This window comes from Conger conger, chromosome 3, assembly GCF_963514075.1.
Source record: "Conger conger chromosome 3, fConCon1.1, whole genome shotgun sequence".
Classification (NCBI taxonomy): Eukaryota; Metazoa; Chordata; class Actinopteri; order Anguilliformes; family Congridae; genus Conger; species Conger conger.
Window position 1 is genome coordinate 30149069 of NC_083762.1, and position 20862 is coordinate 30169930.

General features: G+C 37.9%; 1 protein-coding gene across 1 annotated transcript; it reads left to right on the forward strand.

Moving 5' to 3' along the window:
* The first annotated feature begins 7736 nt into the window (after positions 1-7736).
* Positions 7737-11997, forward strand: LOC133124538 (SLIT and NTRK-like protein 1). Its single transcript, XM_061235821.1, has one exon. It carries the CDS (start codon positions 8505-8507, stop codon positions 10575-10577), a length of 2073 nt encoding a protein of 690 aa, XP_061091805.1. The 5' UTR covers positions 7737-8504; the 3' UTR covers positions 10578-11997.
* The last annotated feature ends 8865 nt before the right edge of the window (positions 11998-20862 follow it).

Below are 20862 nucleotides of genomic sequence, written 5' to 3' on the forward strand. Positions count from 1 at the left end.
AGTGCTAAGATGAGAGAGATGCCCTGAATCATGTGCTTTGATTACACATTTTTGTTTAACATAGACCATTTTTATTTGCATGTCAGCTCTGACTCTGAGAGTGGAGCAATGGAGCAATCTTGGAACTCAAGTCTGGACTCAACCTTGATGACTTGGACTAGGGTAATGTGGACTTGACTCAAACTCTTCTTTGGTGACTCGGACTTGGACTCAGACTCGAACACTGGGGACTCGAGACTCGACTCGGACTTGAGATTTAGTGACTCGAATACAACACTGCCTCACAGTTGTCTTTTATTTCTAAAACAAAAATCCTTGTGGTTGAGTTCACTTGAATGAATAATGATTAGTGTATCCATTGTAAATCTACTCAATAGCAATCACTGTGTCTCAGTTCCTGTGGGTAGATACATGAGATGCTTCGACTTTGACAAATAGTGCCTCAGTTTTACCAGACTTGAATAAAAATGATCAGTCAAGTGTTCCGAGATTTGACATCATGTAGCGATGGTTTTAAGTGCAAAAACTAAGCCATACAATAAAAGTGCAGACCCAAGAAACAAACAACATAGAATTTGGTGTGTGAGTGTGTGTAAATACAGTATCATTCCTGTGACATGCTGTGAACAACATGGCTACATTCTACAGGAGCCATTTGGAATTCTACAAGAGGCCTGTTTGAAGAGGCAGCACATCTTTCACCAAACAATTTATAATCTGAAGACGCCTGATTGTAATGATAAATTTGCTACTGGTGAGTGACAAAGGAGCCCTTATGCAGTGGCAACTGCAGGAACCCTAGCCAACTCATGCCCCGCCATACCTTGGCACAATGAAATCAATTGTCTTGTACCACTATGGACTCGGTCATTGGCATTACATTTTCGTTATTTTACAAAATTGACATCTACAAATGTAAAATAACTAATAGACTATCAATAGTGCTTTATTTATAATTTTGTTAAGTTGGATAATTATGTAAAACTCATGTAACTCATTGTAGTTCTGAGCACAAATATGCAACCATGGTTTTTGGGGACGAATACACTGTATAATTTATGAATGGAATAAAGGCTCTAGGCTATTCCTCGTCTGACCAGTCTGGAATATTATGTGAGCATTGTGAGATAGAGAAATTGTGAAGTTTTGGGAGTATCAATTTTGACAGGAAGAGCATGTTTTAAATTAGATCTAATTTGCCTACAATCAAGTTTTTACTCAGAGATGATTTGAAATATTTGGTGATGAGGCCTACTGATAGAGATGTATAATGATTATATTTGGGATGTGCTGGTGCATAATACATTAAAATGTATAATGTATTAAAATCTTTTGTGGAATTCAATCTAATAAGCATGTATGATTTTTGTGATCACAGTTCATTTGTGAAGCTCTGGCTGCTTTAGGGAAATGAGCTCGACTGAGAGAGCTAATGATAATGGACCCAAATACAGAGCTATTGTCTTTAAGTATGACACATTTTCAGATGTGCAATCTCTTTATTGGAGCTTTCCCAGAAATCATTACTGTTGGTTGGTGAGGGAAACACAATTAAAGTGGATCTACTTATTTGTGAGCTAGATTGCAATTTTCAAAAGTCTAGGGTTGTCACTATTCAATATAAATAGATTTGAAAGTCTGGATGTATTCCTGAGGATATGGCATGCTTTTCATGCAACAGATTGTCGTTTTCTTCAAGGAGTAAATCTGCTGCAAATACAGTATATGCTTCATTCTGATGTCAACATGTCTGAGCCATTTGAATACCACTGCTTTGTATGATATGATCACTTTACTCATATATTTAATATGTATTCAATCATAAATAATTGACTTCTTGGGATGGAGGAGGCGTATACCCACCAACCCAGTTTTCTCCCACTGATTCTTTTGCGTCTTTTTCCCCTGCTGCTTAGACCACCAGAAACATATATCCATAATAAAAAATTACAAGACACACAGGTTAAGCAATTATTTTTGACATACGTATGCATACAGTACTGTGCAAGTCTTATCTATCATTGTATATTCTTTGCATTGCTCTTCCCTGACTCTCTTTTCTGCCCCCTTTCCTAAATTGTCCACAGGCCTGCCACCCCACCCACAGAGTCACGGACCATCTTCAAATGCGTCGTACAACCTGTCCACAACTGACTATGTATTTGTGAACCCAGAGGAGGAATCAGGTTCCTTACATGGTTTCTGACTACATTGAGTTTTCCATGCCACTTTTGCATCTGGCTTGCTCTGTAGGCATTTAGGGTAAAGTGTATTAATTCCTTTGTAAAATTCACAATATCATTTTTTTATTTGAGGTATCGTGTCCACGCATGTCTTAAGGTTAGACAGATTTACCATCTTTACTGTATTGTGTACATAAAGGGAAAATGACATAACTTGCATATGGGAACCCCATGTGGGAATGCTGGATGATGGTTGTTGGACGGATTTGATTGGCCAAGCCAGTTCACCATTACATCAATGGCAGAAAATCCAGAAGATTCTCTAACACTGATGGTAGTAAATATCAAGCCAGTGTCTACCATAGCTCTCAAATTCAATGATTTGGTCTGAGTCACATTTTGTTAAATTGTACCTTAATAAAATGTGGCCTTATGTGACCAAAGTATGCAATATATATTCACTTGTGTCAGCAGGAGGCATCTGTGAATGCTTGTAAAGCATCCAATGAAATGCTTGTAAAGTAAAGAATGTTTGCCCCCTTCCTGATTTACTCTATTAGTTTGTATTTTTCACACAGAATAGTTTCAGATCCCTAGACAAGTAATATTACAAAAAGGAACCTGAGTAAACACAAAACAATTTTTCAATTACTATTCAATTTATTTCAAGTTATCAAACTCGTTATCAAAATCACCCCTGTATTATAAATATTTTGCGGAGCAGGGAAGAGAGAGAGAGCTAGAGTGACAGCTAAACTAACGGTTTCCGGGCTAAAATAATAAACAAAAATAACAAAGGCAAAGGTAGCTTTTCAGATCTTTTGTCCCCGGCACCACAAACACAGCTCTCAAGTGGCGGTTCCCTGGTCTCGTCTGCAGTGGAAAGAAGCACACTTTTAATATCCTAGACTGATTCGTACAGCAGTCCAGGTGTGTGCCTACCCTTTCGCATGTACCATCACAAATATGTGATCAATTCAGAACTGGCTCAAACACGTACGATCACAAATATGTGATTAGAATGCGTCGTTAGGACACTCACGTCATAATGGGTATCTGCCGTCTAACACAGCTTCTGAACAACATCACAGAGGTGTGCACTAATCCATGTCAGCATATTCATTATGGCAGAAAAAAACGATATCAACTTGTAATTTCCGAAGTTGAAATGGCTGATAAATGACAATTGTTTTAAATGTCACAGACAGCAACACTAGCTAAGTAATTTAGTGGTTCTTGACCTTTAAAACACTGTAAAAGTGCAAGCATGATTCCAGTACGATGCCTACGAGTCGCCTGTTGTACCGAAATGGATATTTTGTTAGCTACACCACAGTAACTTTGTCATCTATTTTCATTTGCACTATATGCATCACTAGGTTACACAGTTGTATAAACACTACTGATGAGCTCACTTACATACATTCACAAATGTGGGTAGGCATTTGTACTTTTACCCAGCACCATCAAGAGTCCAAGTAGCATACATATTTGCAAAATTAGTGCTTGATACTTTCCAAAAAACATTGCACCAAATGAACTGTTTTACGACGCTGGTCTTTGTCATCGATGTAAGCATTTATTTATTTTGTTTATGTGGCTGTTCACACTTGCTCAACATGAAAAAATATACTAACTAGTTAATTAACTTTAGGCTGCTGGCTGTCAAAGTGACAGAAAGCAGAATGTAAACTACATAATTGTGATTAAAAGTTGCAATGTGTCGCATTACGGTAAACCCACCAGTGATCTAAATAATTCACTCAAGACTCTATAAACGCTGAAAATATTCCGCTTTGCGGCACTTTACAGTTCATTGGGGGCTGCCATCTTGTTTTTTGGCATTCAACCAAAGATAATTTGTCATAGAGATTCTTCATTTGCTCCCAGAACAATCCCACTCAATTCCAGATCACAATCCGGAAAGTCATCTTAGTAACATTATTATCTTTGTTTGGACCAAATGCTGTGGTTGCATCCATGTTTTAGCCAGTCTATGGTTGTAGCACATGGTATCAGTAATTTACAGCCTTAAAAAAGTAATTTACAAACATTGTGGCATCGTGGGTGTCCATTACAATGTCTGCTAGAATCTGAATACATCATTTATGTGTTTGAAAACATGCTAATAATATCGCAAATAAAGATGTTTTCTTCACACAAACTGCATTAGCTGACATTGATTGACAGTGCAGGTAGCTAGCTAGCTAGGCATGCAGGTGATCCCCTGATGTGGGGCAGTTTGGCAGTTTCTCCTCTAATGGGTAAGTAGGTTACAATTGTTATTATTCGGGCAACTGTGTGGACATTCCCTCAAGCTGAGCCCAGCTGCCACAACCAAGCATTACCTGCATATTTGATGTTAGTATTTCACATAGCAGTAGACGTATTTTAGCCCACTATTCTTTGCAGAACAACTTTAATTCCATCGGAATAGTGGCAAATTTTCCCTGGAGGGCCTGGCCTGCCTAATTTCATCTGAGGGAACAGCAACAACTAATCCTGGAAGTCACACATGATCCCAGTAGAACATCCAAAGACCTGCAGGCCTCTCTAGCCTCAGTGATATCAGTGTACACCTGTAGTGCTACTCAAACCCAGCTCTAGACCCTGTAGTGCTACTCAAACCCAGGACTGTACATGCTTTGCTGCCTCAGGACCTGGACAACTTGTTGAAGGATCCATGAATTCTGCTCTGTACCAGAATTAATAAGGAGAATCTGTCCATGAGCAGAAGCAGAAGAATAATTGCGTTATGTAAGAAGACAATAATACAAAATACAAAAGCCAACATCTAATTCACTGAAATGAATCAAAATGAGAATTTTGGGGTGGTCTATTCGACCAAATTGAGATGCTGTAGGAGAACCTGAAAAGAAAAGTTCATGCTCAAAAACCTACCGATTTGTCTTTAGACTGGGTTAAAATTCCTCCACAGCAACATAAAAGTCTGATATTAATTATAGGAAGTGTTTGTTCACAATTATTGCTGCAAAAGGTGGTGAAACCAGTTATTAAATTTAAGGGGGCAATTACTTTTTCACAGGGGTGACATGGAGTTTTTTTTAAATCAATCAAACAAGAATGTTTTTTTTTTCTGTTTACTCTGGTTCCCTTTTGTCTAATTTGTCTGACAACATTCAATGTGAAAAATATGCAATAATAGATGAAGAGGAATAATCATGGCACTGTATGTTTGCAACATGCCAAATACATGTTAGGGGACGGATTTGTATTATCCTACATGGAGTCTGTTGTGTTAAACTGAGCTAACCAAACATTTAAAGATGCCAATTGGCCTGTGATGCCAAGATAAACAAATACATTGCTTCCATTGCTGTGTAGGCCAATGCATTGGCCTACACAGCAAACTTGGCTTTTTATGCTGAACACTTTAAGGTATTATATACTGTACAATGTATATTGTGTTTTTGTGGTCCATTTTAATTAAGATGGAATTTTACTCATAAGTGTGAAATGTTTGACTCATCTCAATCACTGAAATGTATGCCACCCACCTAGGTGATGCAGTTGCCATTTTGCATCTGAATGCTGCTCACATATCAGCTGAAGTGGAGTAGGAGGGATTTATTTCACCAGGATAGACTGAGGGATGGTTAGATGGCTAGATTGGAGATCCTGTAGTTTGAGGTTTGAGATTCAAAGAGTGTTAAAATGATAATTGAATATCACACTATTAACATAATTATATAAAATGAAGGCTAAAACAGCATGTGGTTGGATAAAACCGAATATGTACTGTATGTTCTCGGCTATTTTGGCCCACAAAATTATAAAGTCAGTAACATTCGGGTGAAATGTAAAATCTAGATTAATCTATTTAAATATATGTATAGTTAACACTTGATAAAAATGTTTTTTTTATTTTTTTATTTTTTTTTATTTTGTGTTAAAAAATCAGTCATTGCGGTTACTGGTTGTATGTTTAATTTTGGCGTATATTTTACCGTTTTAAGTTATCTTTTAGATATGGGTAGCCCATGTGTATGTCTCCAGTAGCCCCGTATTTCATTGAAAATATTAACTTATGCCATATCCAAATTACTCATTCTCCTCTTAAAGACATTTTTGAGTACCCAATTGGCATGTATACCGCATGGAGTGCTTTTTGAATCATGCATTAGAAAATTGGATTCAAACGACAGAAAGCCACCTCTAATTATATCCCCCACAATACATTTATTTTTAAATAGGACACACACACACACACACACAAACACTACATAGCATTGAATGTTTCAGGTGCATGGACTTTAGTATAGGACATTAATAGCATTTTTTAAATTTGTATTCTTTTTATTCCTCCTAGGTCTCACTTTATACAGTTTGTAGCCTTTAGTAAATACACAGGTAAACGGGCGAAGGCAATATTTACTTTGGTAAGAGTACGAAGGATCGGATTGTTTATTTTCATAAAGCTACATTCATGCAGGTACTGTACTGTGAAGATGGAATAGGGATACCTGTAGGCTATTTGTATAACAACAGCACGAATAAAATGAGTGCAGCAGTAGTCTAGTCTCTATGCAGTCTTTAAAGCAGGCTTTACCTGACATCCACGACTATTTATTCAATAGATAGCCTATATGTTCTGTAAACGCTGGGAGGGTAATTAATATGCAAGTAATGTCATTCGTAGAATGATATCTGCATAACCTAGATACAACAACTGCTAATGGATACCTGGATTAAATATCGTTCGATTTGGGGGTTTTCCCCCACTGCATTAGCCCAGTTAGCAACAAAGCCCTTTATAAATAAAAGGGATAACGAATGACAAATCACGTAGTCTGTTATTGAAAGAATGCAACAGATGTAGCAGCATAGCCTAATTAAATTAAGTTGTTATGCCTTTCCTTTTCTGAGTGACTTACGCATTCAATACGCAGCCAGACGCCACGATGGTGATACAGTAGGTTATCAGAGCTGTGGCGTGCTGCCTGAATGTCTTTTATTAAGTCACAACAAATATAATGAACCATCTGCACAGAACGTCTATGAGGCTAAATGGGTCTGGCAACGTGTAAACAATTAAGATTATACAGTGGGTTTGACAACATCACATTTTAGGTATATTTAGGTAACGCACCATTTTAAGAATGCGTGCTATTCGTATTCTGAAATCATACATGCATGCACAGTTCATGCAGACAGTAGATTTGTCATCATAACCAAGTCCGATTTTGACTTAGGTTCGACTGTTGGGTGCATAGTGTAGTTACTTATCTAACCACCATTGAACTGCAGTTCGCTGCTTCGAAAAGTATCGGCTACACTAAAAAAGCACGCTTCCAATCTGTAATCAGAACTGTTTCTAATAATAATAATAATAATAATAATAATAATAATAATAATAATAATAATAATAATAATAATAACGATAAATGTATATAGCCACGAAAAAGGATCACAAAATGCATTTGCGACGTCTTGTTAGGTAGCCTATGAATTGGGCCTATTGCAACTGCTTACAGAAAAAAAACGCAAATATTTACATAGCCTACACAAAGAAAACGCAAAGATCTTGAAGTCGAATAGAGAGGGACTCGAAAACAAAAACCATTCCGTGCAAAGAAGTCCATTCAGACAAAGTATCTGAATAGATCAACGTCTTTTAATGCGAACGGATGTTTTAACGCTTTCCCTGTGTGTGGATTGATATTTCATGCTCCAGCATTGCCTCAGCAGATGGATTTTAGCCATTGCAGCTCAGCAGAGGGTGTCCGATCTTTCAGTAAGCATAACGCTGGAACTAGCAGAGCCTTTTGGTAACCCTCTTTACTATTCAAAAACACAAGACGCGAACTGGGGAACAAGGGAAGAAACTGAAAGATGCAAGGATTGCGGATTTTTTTTCCAAGGCATCGTGAACTAGAGCAAATCTTCGGATTGGGGCGTGATTTCAGCACCGGGGGATAGAGAACAGCACCCATTGAAAATACCGCACTGCAAGAAAATCACGGATTTGTAAAATATGCAAGGTCAGTTATCATCACACTGAAACAAAATGCGCCCGGTAATGTTGCGTCTTGTCTCTTTTTATTCTCATCTAAGGCGTAATGATATTACTTTCAAAAGGAATCGATCGGCGAGACGTCTTTTGTGATCATTGTAAACTAACAGTAGGCTACATGTCTGTATGTGGCTAGATTATTAAGCATGGATGCAGTCACTGACGCTCCCGTTGTTTTTTTGACGTGGAGATGTATTCCGTTTTAAAAAATCCCTGACAAATTCCTGCATTCCGTAGCCTAATTGCATTCATGTCTTGATATCGGGGATGAATTGTTCGTATTAAAAATGCTGTTTTGGATTTTGATGCTGAAGGCAGCTCTTTGTGTTGCTATTGGAAATGTTACAAGGGACATCTGTAAAGAGCAGATCTGTTCCTGCAATGAAATAGAAGGCGATTTGCACGTTGACTGCGAAAAAAGGAGCTTTTCTAATCTGCACCATTTGACTGGCCCGAGTTCTCAATTTTATCACCTACTACTGCACGGAAATTCTTTGTCCAGACTGTTCCCCAATGAGTTTGCAAACTTTTACAATGCTGTTAGTTTACATTTGGAAAACAACGGTTTGCATGACATCGTTCCAGGAGCTTTTCTGGGATTGCAGCTTGTTAAACGATTGCATATAAATAACAACAAGCTCCGGTCTTTCAAGAAGAGTACATTTATTGGATTGGACGACCTGGAATATCTACAGGCCGATTTTAATCTACTGAGAGATATTGACCCAGCTGTGTTCAGAGATTTAAATAAACTTGAAGTTTTAATTTTAAATGATAATCTCATCAGCGCACTTCCGAATAATGTGTTTCAACATGTTCCAATAACCCACCTCGACCTCCGTGGGAACAGAATTAAAACGTTGCCGTATGAAGGAATTCTGGAACAAATACCAGGGATTGCTGAGGTTTTACTGGAAGATAACCCCTGGGACTGCAACTGCGATCTCGTTTCCCTAAAGGAATGGCTTGAGAATATCCCGCATAATGCTTTGATCGGGAGGGTCATTTGCGAGGCCCCGACGCGACTGCAGGGGAACGATTTGAACGAGACAACAGAAATCGACCTGTGTCCTTCTGAGAACGGGATGGATTCCAGTTTGGTTGCGCCACCCACCAGGGACCAGACCCCCGGAACGTTCCCAACGTCTTCTAAAAGAAATGGTGAAAAAGAATCTCCAACTCCTGGATCTGGACACAAAGGACGCTCAAAATCACGGGAAAACTGGCAGCTGAAAACCAAACCGACGGCTACAGCATCTGTAAACGAGAAGAGCGAAAAGCTGTACAACGCCTCTTGTCCACGCTCATGCAGCTGCAAACTACTTGAGCCTAGGCAATGGTTGAGGATTAATTGCGATAGCAAAAAAATTGAGACCCTGGCTGATCTGAAACCTAAACCCCTTAATGTGCACGAGCTAAATCTAAGAGACAACAGCATTACGGCTGTCGGAAAGAACCAGTTATATGGGCTTCAAAAACTTAATCTTCTTGACTTGGGGGCGAACAATATAAAATTGGTTGAAAATAACACTTTTCAAAATCTCACCGAATTGAGATGGCTATATATGGATAAGAACTACCTGGATACTCTTTATATGGAAATGTTTGTTGGATTGCAAACCTTGGAATATCTCAGTTTGGAATATAATGACATACATCTTATAGTGGCTGGCACATTCAACCCAATGCCCAATCTAAGGGTTCTGTTCCTCAACAACAATTTGCTGAAATCTCTGCCTATGAATGTTTTCCTTGGAGTTTCCATGTCACAAATTAGCCTGCATAACAACTATTTCACATTCCTCCCTGTGGCCAATATATTAGATCAGCTTGTGTCCATTATAAAAATTGATTTGCATGGTAATCCATGGGATTGCTCATGCAACATTGTACCCTTAAAACAATGGGCAGAGAAGCTAGGATCAGAGGTTATCGTAAGTGATCTACAATGTGAATCTCCAGAGGAATTCTGGAAAAGAGATTTCCGATCAATTGGAAATGATGTTCTTTGTCCTCTACTCTATGGAAAAATTGTACCCACATCTTTATCTAAAAACACCTCTGCAGATGCAGGGACACATTCCAACTCATATCTAGAGCCGAGCAGAGTATCCATCTCTGTTTTGGTCCCTGGGCTGCTGTTGGTTTTTGTAACATCTGCATTCACAGTTGTTGGAATGCTTGTCTTTATTCTGCGTAACCGTAAGAGATCTAAGCGAAGAGATGGTAACTCTTCAGCATCTGAAATAAATTCTTTACAGACAGTTTGCGACTCAACATACTGGCACAGTGGGCCTTACCACGCAGATGGATCCCACAGGGGTTATGATTGTGGCACCCACTCACTCTCCGACCAGTAGTACAGAGAACTGTAATGAAAGGAACCACGAATACAAACAGAAAATAATAAATAAACAGCTTTGTGTACTGCTCCAGTGAGCACTGAAGACAAGATACAAATGACAAAAGCTCTGTATTTGTTGTCTCGGATATTGCCCACTTTGTCTCTGTTGACTGCTAGTGAGTCATCGTTGCAGAACCAACTGTAATATATGTATAGATATCATATTCGGGTACTTGCTACAATCACACTGAACTTTGGTGAATAAGGATTAGGTCAAAAACTCTGCACGAGGGCATGAATGTAATGTACATATATTATACCTGCATGATCCGCATGGTCTCAACAAACTGATGAGACCCATATCATTTTTACCAAGAGTCATAATCAACTTATATTTCATGTTATAAATATATACAATTCTATATGAATATATTAAAAGTGCGATTTCTCTATTTTTTGTGAACATGCAGTAAAAAATTTTGTATTTGTTGTTTCAGACTGCTACAAAATAGAAGCTGGAAAAAAGACAAAAAATACAGAAAGGGACATGTATATGCATGTATTTGTTTATAAGTTGATTGTTAATGGGTATCAGGATTATTTATATTTCATACAGATGGCAGATCTGCTGAGACATCTGAATGTAAAATGTGTTATCCTTATAATGTGCCAATTGTAAACATTCAGAGATTCAGAAGCAGATAGGCATGACCAATTAATGTCACTCTTGTGCTTACGCTGCAACAGTAATGCTGTAACATGGTTTGTGTTATTGTGTTAATATGCTTATTTGAGAAAGATAGGAACATATGAGGGTTTTATAATGGCTTATTTTTTCAAATTAAAATGTTTTAAATGAAAGCTGTTTCAGTATGTACATAGACAGTTTGATCAGAGTTCAGATGGGCCACAATGCATTTTTTAATGGCACTGCTCCACAAAAGCATTAATTCTAATAATTGTGGAGTATTGAAAAAAGGTATTTATTACATTAAAATAAAGACAAAGACAAGGAATAATGCGATCTGCAAATCCATTCAGTTACATGGAACATTCTTGGGAACTAAAAGTAATGCAATTCAGCTTTATATGACTTTTTATGTCCTATATCCATAATGGGAAAACTGAAACATATTATTAATGCAAGCTTTTGTATGTCCAATCTTCACAATAAAGACTGGGAATCTCAGTTTTGATGAGAAGCATGCTGTACATTGATCTACATTCTAATAGAATTGCATACTTAAAATCAAGAATAAAACATCCATTTACTTGCAAATTGAATTTTAATCTGTTTTTATCCAAAAATCAACAAATTCATGTTAAAATGTTGATGGGCTTGCCAATGCTTGTCATCATTAGGCTGTGTACGGTTAATTTTAAAATAACTGTATACAGCAGCCAATGTGCTGAATAAATGTATAATTACATTATTATCCACACCTCTAAATCTATTATTGCGGTGGGGTTTACATTTGAATTTTCATTTAATAAAGGACAAAAATCATATAATAATATAGACCGTTCACACTTTCGCATCCCCAAATGCACCTGTCTGCTTTGTTATACTTAAAGTAGGAGGATATTTATGTGTAGAATTTGTAGACAAGACAGACCCAAGACATAAATTAACCATAACTGCAAACAGAAAGGTTATTTAAAAGTTACTTCTGACAGAAGCTTTTATTTTTGAGTATTTTCACTGAGTTCACTCAGAAATAGAAAGAAAAATGTCACACATCACAAAAGGATGATTCTTTGAAATATGGTCTTCATTTGTGGAATCAGTTGTGGAATCATTAAAAAATAATATCATACCATTTGTTAGATTTTTCCAAAGCAAGTAGTTTTAGTTTAACAACTCACCAGCCGTCCTTTTCAGGGAAGGGATGTTTTTCTCCAGTGAGACATGAACATAATTTACTTGAGATTTATTTGTAAGGTTGTAAGGTCAATTTGGATTGCTAGTGTTGCAGGCCTGACAGATTGAATGCCAAGCTTTATTGCAGCAAAAAATTCCTCTGTTGAGCAAATGTGATATGTCCATGTCTGACGTTTCACAGTAGACTCACCTGTCTAAATTCACAAAAGGCATTAAGCAAGCAAGAATACATTATGTATTCATGCAATTACTTTGTGTAAACCATTGAACATCTGCAGTGATGAAAAAACATTGGAAATTTGCTTTAAAATGTGCATACTTTAAATACTATTAAATTGCATTGCTGTCAGATTCTTGCCCCTAAAATGGTAAAAACAATGTTACAAGTTGGAGGACATTGATTGTACTGTTCATATAACACACCGGAACTTAATTACCTTGATGGACAAATTTGAATGCTTCTTTTCAATTTGCTACATTAAACTGCAGCTTTATTTATCACTGAGACAGGACACTACTGCTTATGATGATTGACTAACCATGTGCTTTCACTGATATAAGGTTCAAGAAACTCCATAGGTTTTTGATTACTTGGACAATGATTCAACATTTAAATCACTGGATAGTTTTGTGCTTTGTTTTAGACAGGCATTGAGTATCTGAACCATTGAGCCCCGAGAACCTTTAAACATGAACAATGTTAATTTTGCATTACCTTTGGAATATGTTTTAATTGGGTACTTATGCTGTGTGAGGACTATTATGTGAATTACGCTTATTATGCGGCGTTTTCAATTTACAATGAAATGTGTGATTACCTGCCAGTAATATGCATGGACAATTGAGGATTCAAATTCAAAACATACTCCTTAAATCAATTTTGACACAGTTGGCTTACCTATATTAACCTATGAGTCACCTGTTGAAAAACAATCTATATTTAAAGTGACCTTTTGTAATATACATATATATAAATATATAAATAGTAACATTGCATATTGATGTTTTTTGTGTTCGGTACAGGACATACAAATTCATGAGACTGTTTTGATTCAACACTTAAATGAGATAATAAGTACAGCCTGTAGAATACAGAGATTATTATATTTGATGACAGACTAGTTGAAAAAGATTACATATTCATATTTACCCTTAATTCTGTATAATACATTTAAATCAGTTAACCAGAAACGTGGACAATATGCTTTGCAATAAGATGAAATGAAGAAGAAATTATGACCGCATCATACTATAGCACATTCATTTGGATGCATTTAATGAACAAATAATGGAAACGCCTGTAAAAATGTTAGGCACAGTATATGCAAGGGACAGCAGGTACTATGTGCAAAGCAACGGCTATCCTGCAGGTGTGGCTCATTCATGAATTACCACCCAAAAAAATTATAAAATATAAATACAGCAATGCAGGACAGTCCTGGTTGCCAATAATTATGGCTAACAAGGCTGCAAAAGCAGAGCTCAGCGACTTTGAAAGTGGGGTGATTATTGGGTTATGTTTGGCAGTAGCTTTAGCGACCAAGACAGCTCAATTTGCTAATGTCTGATTAGTAACAGTGTCTAAGGGGATGTCAGTGTAGAACTTGGAGTAAAAGGCATCATCAGCAAAGGGCAACAGTGGGCGTAATCAAATACATCAGGATCATGATGTCTGTGCAAGAATTTGATGTGGAATGCAAAAGAGGCAAGCAACCACAGCTCAGTTGATGGAGATGCAGAAGAAGATTACTGAATAACCAGGGAAAGCATTGAAACCCCCGCCAATTATTTATGGTTTGAGCTAAATACACCTGGGTCAAAACAGGCCATTACACAATAGTCCATTTTGTGCAAGTTTCAATTTTAATCTTTTTTTTTATACATAGTTATTTTTTCGAAGCCTGTCCATTTAGGTCATGTCAGAGCAAGGCATCTATATCGAAAGGCAAGTACAGGCCCTGAATCCATTTGACAGATGGTGAATCAGACTGGAACAAACAAGGCAATTATTGGATAGAGAGTTTTTTTGGTCAGATGGTGGATGGACAAAGTAGTCCCATAACGCTGTTGTACCTTGTGGTTTGCATATTCCTGGCACATGTAATTAGATCAGTTTTGCTGTCCTGATGGATTAATATAATTACAGGCACAAACCAGTATTTATAGTATTTACTTATGTTGTTCATGATAAAATGCATTGAATCTTCTGAAGTCTTCTTTGACAGAATGCTGATTTTTTTTTGTTTATTGGCATTGATACATTCTGGCCTTTTTATCTAAAATATTAATAGGGAAACAGGTGGACATCTTCTACATTTTCAGAAAATGCCAAAATCATTAAGACATGTTGGTCACAGGAGATTAACTATACTAAAATATAGACTCAGTGAATTAGGTATTTTTGTATTTTAGGTACTTTATTAGGTATTTCTTAGACTTATCTTTTAGACTTATTGGTCTTCTGTTGCTGTAGCCTATCCACTTAAGAGGTTTGTTGCATTGTGTGTTCAGATGTGTGGTTATTATAACCACATATTACAACAGTGGTATGCAGAAGAGAATCTCTAAATACCTGAACATCTGTCACCTTCCTGTCAGCTTTGACCAGTCTGGCCATTCTCCACTGACATCCCTCATTAACAAGGCGTTTCCGTCTACCACTCACTGGATGTTTTTTGTTTATTGCACCATTCAGAGTAAACTCCAGAGACTGTTGTGCATGAAGATCCCAGGAGAACAGCTAGCTACAGAAATACTCAAAGCAGCCCGTCTGGCACCAACAATCATGCCGCAGTCTAAATCACTGAGATCACATTTTCCCCCATTCGGATGGTTAACTGAAGCTCTTGACCCGATCTAATGAATAAGTAGGTGTACAGGTGTTCCTAATAAAGTGTTCAGAGTGTATACTAATATACTAATTTATAGTATGCATAATAGGCCTCAAGCCAATGTAAGAACACACTTAAAACACATTGCAAAAGTAATGCAAAGTTGACCTCTCACAGTTAAAAAAATTCTCAGGGCTCAATGGTCGAGATATTTAGCGTCCGTCTAAAACAAATGGGGAATGGTTAAAAAGATGATTAATTACGATCTTTTTCTTGTACTATATAGCTATGAATGTGTTTTTAATAAAGACTTTATGTGCAGTCTGTACAGTCTACAGTATAGCTGCCGTCAGCGTTGTCGACTAACTATTGAGAGCAATCTTGTGTTTTTATTATTGAATTTATCTTTTTGTTGCTGTTCTTATTACTTTATTTATTATTGTTTTACCATTTTACCTTATTTCGTTTTCATTGATCGCCTTGGCTTTACAATACAAACATTTAATCCAAAATGGTGGACAGATTATGAGTTTAGTCCTACTGCTAACAAGCTAGTGGGGGGTGATTCACCTGCATGGAGCCCAGTCTTTGGGCCTGTGCCAGTAAGTTTCGCTCTCTGATCCCTGCCTGTGAGGCCCGCCAAGGTAGCCTCTGCTGGTCATCTCCACCTAAGACAAGGGATTGCTGAGCTTGAAGGCAGAATCTCCACTATCCATCAAATAAAAGAGTACAAGCAACTCCATTTCCTTCTGTTAATAATGGCACCTCGAGCGTCTGAGACTGACATGACCTTCACATGCCATGGCACAAGTTCTGGCTGTGCCCAGGAGGATTGTTGGCTGAGGCTGGGAGCAAAACCCAAGACCACTGCCTGCTCAACACCATCTGTGCAAGGTAAAAAGCAACAAAGGTCCTTTCCCTGTGCCCTCACACTGGAGCATCAGCGGGTTTAAAAATGCTTCCAGCTTCTGGATGGACTGGGGAACCCTTCATCTCCTGTCCTGGCTCTCCTGCTGGCACCTAAGGTTAATGCCCAGCCTCTGAAGATTCCTTGCCATTTCCCATCTCATCCTCCTGTCAGGCTGGTGTCAAGTGGAACCGCTACCCTCCCCCTTCTGCCAGATTCCCCGACAACACTGATTACTGGCGACTGAATTATTAGATACGTGAGACTAAAAAGGGCCCTTTCTTTTTGCTTCCCTGGGGCCAGAGTACAAGTCATTGCGATTAAAATTCCAGACTTAATAAAATCCCATCCAGTTTTAGCCGACTAATGAGCTTTAAAACCTGGCTCTTGTCTTCCTGTGATGCCCAAAGCATGAGCTTCATTGATAGTTTTTATCTTTTTTGGGACCAGGGTCATCTTTTTGGTACTGATAGTCTCCACCCCAATATGGTCGGTACACTAATTTAGTTTATGGCATGCATCCTTCAAAGCTCGTATCCAATAGTAAACAAATATTGCCTTTGGCACACAATCGTGCTTAACGGTCCATCACATTTTGACGTCCCCTGGGTCCTAGATTTTATCCATCCATTGATATAGGTACTGGGTGGGGTCTGTCCAGTAACACTGCCATAAACAAAATATCCATTTTAGTTTTGCCACGTAGCTTCCATGGCTTCTTTCACTCCAGATAAAACCAGTGCTAGATAAAGTAATCCACTTCCAACCCCGACTGTGAAGAAATGTTCACACATTTCCACGGCCACAACTTCAAAGATCCGCCCTCCCGCTGCCAATCTGAATAATTTAATCAAGATTCCTTGCTGTCAGTCTGCGGAGCATTTCTTTCTTTTTTAAACAGAGACCTGGCTCAGACCTGGGGAAAGCTCTCCTTTTGTTGAGATTGTCCACCGAATTATAGAATTTTATATTCCCCTAGATGTACAGGCCATTGGTGGTTTTCAGAAACTGCCTTAGCTTTGAAGTTCTTATGTGCGCAATCATCGGTAATACCCTGTCTGTCTCATTGTTATTTATCACCCCCATAAACTCAAAAACAGAGCTCTCTGATTTCCTTATATGCCATATATTTTACATGCCATTTTTAGAATTGACTATTATGGTTGGTGATTTTAATATTCACATAGATCAGGACCGCAGGGTATATGGGTTCAGTCAGTTGTCAATTAAGGCCACAAGGCATGTGGATTATTTCGCCAATCATTGATTTACATGAACCACTGGTGCTGAGAACACCCCAAAAACCAGGAGAATCTGCAGCCCTCCAGCGACATAGATGAGCTGGCAAATTTACCCACTTCTGACAGCCTCCTTTTTCTTACATTTAATTTGTTCCTTTATTTACTATTACACTATACGATTACATTATATACCAGTAACCAACAATTTAGCACTCTAAGGTTACAGGAAACCTACGTTAGCACATAACCATATTAACTGGTTATTTTTGTTGAAGTAATGTTGTAACAGTCTTGAGAATAAAGGAACTTTACACGAATGTTAGCTACAGTCCCCTCCAAAAGTATTGGAACAGGTCAATTCTTTTGTTTTTGATCAACACTGAAGACAATAGTTTGTAGTCAAAAGATGTACATAACATGACAAATTTCAGCTTTTATTTCCTGGCATTTTTATTTAGATTTGTTAAACAACTTAGAACATATCACCATTTGGATCAGACCACCCAATATTTGGTAAGCAAAAGGTGAACGGGCATTCTTTATCCTTGTACCCACCTGGTTGAACAACCTCCCAGAAACTACTAGATCTGTGGATTCTGTTTTGCATTTTAAAAAGCTTCAGAAACTCACCTATTTAAATTAGCTCTCTCATAATTACTGTTTTTATATTTAAAAAATATGTCCAGCAGTCAGTAATTTAATTTATGTCCACGTTTCTGGTTAACTGACATATTAATTTATTTTATATATATATATATATAAATGTGACTGTAAAGGGGCTGTAAATAGTTTAAATAACCATAGATTAACACAGGGCTGCAACCTCTACACATTCACCAATATCTATTCAATGAAATGTCAATAGCACACATTTCAAGTCAGACATAAACAGATAAGGTTGGTAGAGAGATTAAGAGCTGGAAAAACAAATGCAAACTCCACACAGAAATGTCCCGGCCAGGATTCAAACCCACAATATTTTTGTCATGAGGCAGCAGTGTTGCAACACTGTGGCGCCACATAGTTCTAGCTCATGAAACTATGATTCTCATGAAACTATGGGAGGATATCAGCAATGAGACTAAAACATTTATTGGCCATTAGGTCCGGTCCTTCTTGATGTCATAAATGATCTGGACCCAACAGCTCATAGTCATAATAAAAATAATAATAATAATAATAATAATAATAATAATAATAATAATAATAATAAATTGGACTCCACCCATGTAATTCCTACATAGAGACAACTGTTTAGACTGTTATGAGTTGATATTACAGTTTCTACCACTGCTGATGCTTAATGCATACCATAATGACACTATACAATGTAGTTTTAAACCAGTCACTGCTTTACCTTTACAGTCACTTTAAGAATGCACTCACATACTCAGATGTACTTGAATGTCACTGTTTCTGCAGTCCCGTTGTGTATAATGTGTTAAGGGGAGATGTCTTGGTGCCCTACATCATTTCAGTTGTCTCCACTTCTCTTGTAGGGAGATCTTTTTGACTGCTTTCCAGAAAGGACTGGCATCAACTATTCCTGTCTCTCATAGCTATGTGTGTCTCATGGAAAAAACATTCACATATTATCCTTTTGAATAAGACAGTATCTGAATTGTGAGGGGATGGATTATGGGTAAAGCTGACGATACCCGGTGAGAATATTTGTGTTTTCTGGAATGACAAAGACAAGACAGCCTTGAGTCAGCTGTCAGTGTTTTGTAGAGGATACAGAGTACAATGTCGCAGTGACTCTCGTTTATGTTGTGATTAATTTCTTGCTGACAGTATGGGATGAGTGCGGACTACAGAACATACTAGGCGGTCATGCAATATTCTTTAAACTGATTTGTTCTTCTATATATAGAATATATTGGTTGGTGTTATGTATTCCATTATGCCTATGCATGCTTGGCCTCATGGTGTGTAAGACCTCTGTTGCTATGCTGTCCGTGTGCTTGGTGCGGGCTAACCTGCTGAGCTGTTCCTGCGGCTCAATTTATGTGCTCAATGCTCAGCCACAGCAACACAACATTGGGAAGCTGACGATCGACTCACACCTGGCCCTCAGCCAGCTCAATCCTTCATCACAGTGATTTCCCAGAGGAAAATTCTCTCTTGCATGTGCAAGGACTCACCGGCTCATATGAGATTAATATGTATGTGTATTGAAAAAGCTCAGAACAACCTTCAGGAAAGGTAAGCAAGCATCCCTCACCAGGGTTAAACAGATCGCCAAATACCGATACCATAACATGTTTTAACATTGGCTACTCCCGTCTGTTTTTTCGCTATTCTCTAATATTCCAACATCCAAGACCCCCTACCCCACCCTCTATTGAAGATGCATGCGGTTATTCTTCCTTTCCCCCATCCTTCCTTCATTTCCATTGCTCTTTGCTAGCAGACCAATTAAAACACAAGTACCCATAAATCCGCATGCATGTTTATCCACCATGGAACTGCATTTGATCAGTGTTAAGTGCACTCAGTCATCACTTTCTACAGACATTTAGGCATACGTTGCATGGAGGTCTTGATATGCAAAGCATCAGATGACAAATATCAAAGCAGGACAAGTTGGTTTGCACAATGGTTTTGCACAATGTAATGTACCGTAACCTTTGTCAATAGCTCTCCCTGTGCAGATAAGCCAAAGAGGTTAAATAAATAAATATGTTCAATTGTAAAACCCCTTCTTTTATGGTACATGCCAAGATGACTAGTTTGAGCAGTGCAAGGCACAACTGTATGGTTAGTGAAGCATCCCATAGCATTGGACCCTCCTTCTAATCACGTCACTGCCTAGAGATCTGGACATGGCTTATAGCATGTCATTTTGCTCTGTTTGCTATTTGCTAACTAAATATTCACAATCAACTGAGATACTGTATTTGCACAATAATAATAATACAAATAATAATAATAATCAGTTCAGGAATCATGGGCTAAAATGTAAATGGCTGCATTACAGCACTGACAGGTATCAATATAGATTAGATAAGTAGTGGTGGAACCCAAGTGCAATATACTCCCATATACTCCCTATACTCCAGCCTTCAAAGTTTATTCCAGAAATTCATAATGAACTTGCCAGATTTCTTTTTAAACATAATCCACAAACTATGCCATCTTACACCGTCTGTTTCAACATAACTCGGCAAAGCAAAAGAAGTACACTTCAAGAAAGAAAAAAAGGTGGGCATGTGCTTACTGCCTCCAGCTCTGAGGCACATGACTGTCTGAGAATATGACAAAGACCACAGAACTGTATAAAGACGGAGTGTGTTAATCTAGTGTAGTGGCAGCTGTCTCTAAACATGACAGATATCTAAATATCTGATAACATTAAATGTAGCACAGCTAATGGATCAATTTTTTACATTTAGACTGTTAGCTGCTGTTCCCTGACACCACCTAGCCCAGAGGCTGGA